At 61.1% G+C, this 1,315-nt stretch overlaps 1 protein-coding gene across 1 annotated transcript in view; it reads left to right on the plus strand.

The window, feature by feature from the left end:
• Positions 1-383: 383 nt before the first annotated feature.
• Positions 384-1,315, plus strand: part of LOC113409095 (soluble scavenger receptor cysteine-rich domain-containing protein SSC5D-like) — a gene marked incomplete at both ends in the record, with an annotated part of 9,347 nt that continues 8,415 nt past the window's right edge. Inside the window, one exon of the mRNA XM_026662687.2 lies at positions 384-698. Coding sequence (XP_026518472.2) covers positions 384-698 — 315 coding nt within the window. The remainder of the gene's footprint in view (positions 699-1,315) is intronic.

The following is a 1,315-nucleotide window of genomic DNA, read 5'->3' on the forward strand; positions in this document are numbered from 1 at the left end:
GACAATTTTTGACTCAAGATTGGGTGTTTTTGTAAACAATCTTCTCAAGGAATTATTCTGGGGATGTTCTCTGCCCTGTGCTATGCAGGAGGTCAGACCAGATGATGAAAGTGGTCCCTTCTGGCCTTGGGATCTATAAATCTACGAGCTTCCCCTTCAGTCTGCCCTGATGTCACCAAGCATGCCAGAGTCATGATCCTGTCAGAGACTTGCCCCCACCCATCAGCCTGGGCAGTGGAGCTCCCTTCCCTTGCAGAGACCCCCCCATGCCCCAGCCTGGCCTGTGGCGCCCCTCCCTCTACAGAGAGCCCCAGTCTCTTAGTCTGGCCTATGGGGCCCCTCTGTGTTCCCCATCCCCTGGTGACCTATTATCTGCCCTGCAGGCGGCGCCCCCCTGCGGCTCGTGGGGGGCCCCCACAGCTGCGCAGGGCGTCTGGAGGTGCTTCACGGGAGCCAGTGGGGCTCGGTGTGTGATGACGGATGGGGGCTGCTGGAGGGCGCTGTGGTGTGCCGGGAGCTGGGCTGTGGCGCAGTTCAGGCTGCCCCCGGGGGGGCACATTTTGGAACTGGCACTGGCCCCATCTGGCTGGATGACGTGGGCTGCAGTGGGAAGGAGATGTCCCTGAGGCAGTGCCGGGCACGGCCCTGGGGGCGCACCAACTGCCAGCACGACGAGGACGCCAGCGTCATCTGCACAGGTACCCCCCAGAGCTATCCCCCCACAGGAACTACCTACCCGCCTAGGACCAACTACCCCACAGAGCCACCCCTCCCACAGAGCTACGCCCCACGCCAAACTACCTGCTTCCCCAGTTACACCTCCCCCCCCCGAGCTACCTACCACCCTGACAAACTACTCCCCAGAGCTACCCCTCCCACAGAGCTACCTCCCCCGCAACAAACTACTGCCCAGAACTACCTCTTCCCCAGAGCTACGTCCCACGCCGAACTACCTACTTCCCCAGAGTTATCTCCCCCCAGAACTACCTCCCCCCAACAAACTACTCCCCAGAACTACCTCCCTCCCCCCAGAACTACCTCCCCCCAACAAACTACTGCCCAGAACTACCTCCCGCCCCAGAGCTACGCCCCACGCCGACCTACCTACTTCCCCAGAGTTACCTCCCCCCAGAACTACCTACCCGCGTAGGACCAACTACTCCCCAGAGCTACCCCTCCTCCAGAGCTACCTCCCCCCCAAGAAACTACTCCCCAGAATTACCTCCCTTCCAGAGCTACACCCCACCCCAAACTACCTCCCAGCTATCCCTCCCCCCAGAACTACCTACCCCCCAACAAACTACTCCCCAGAACT

Source organism: Terrapene carolina, unplaced genomic scaffold (assembly GCF_002925995.2).
Source record: "Terrapene carolina triunguis isolate 2854851 unplaced genomic scaffold, T_m_triunguis-2.0 Scaffold29527, whole genome shotgun sequence".
Taxonomy (NCBI): domain Eukaryota; kingdom Metazoa; phylum Chordata; order Testudines; family Emydidae; genus Terrapene; species Terrapene triunguis.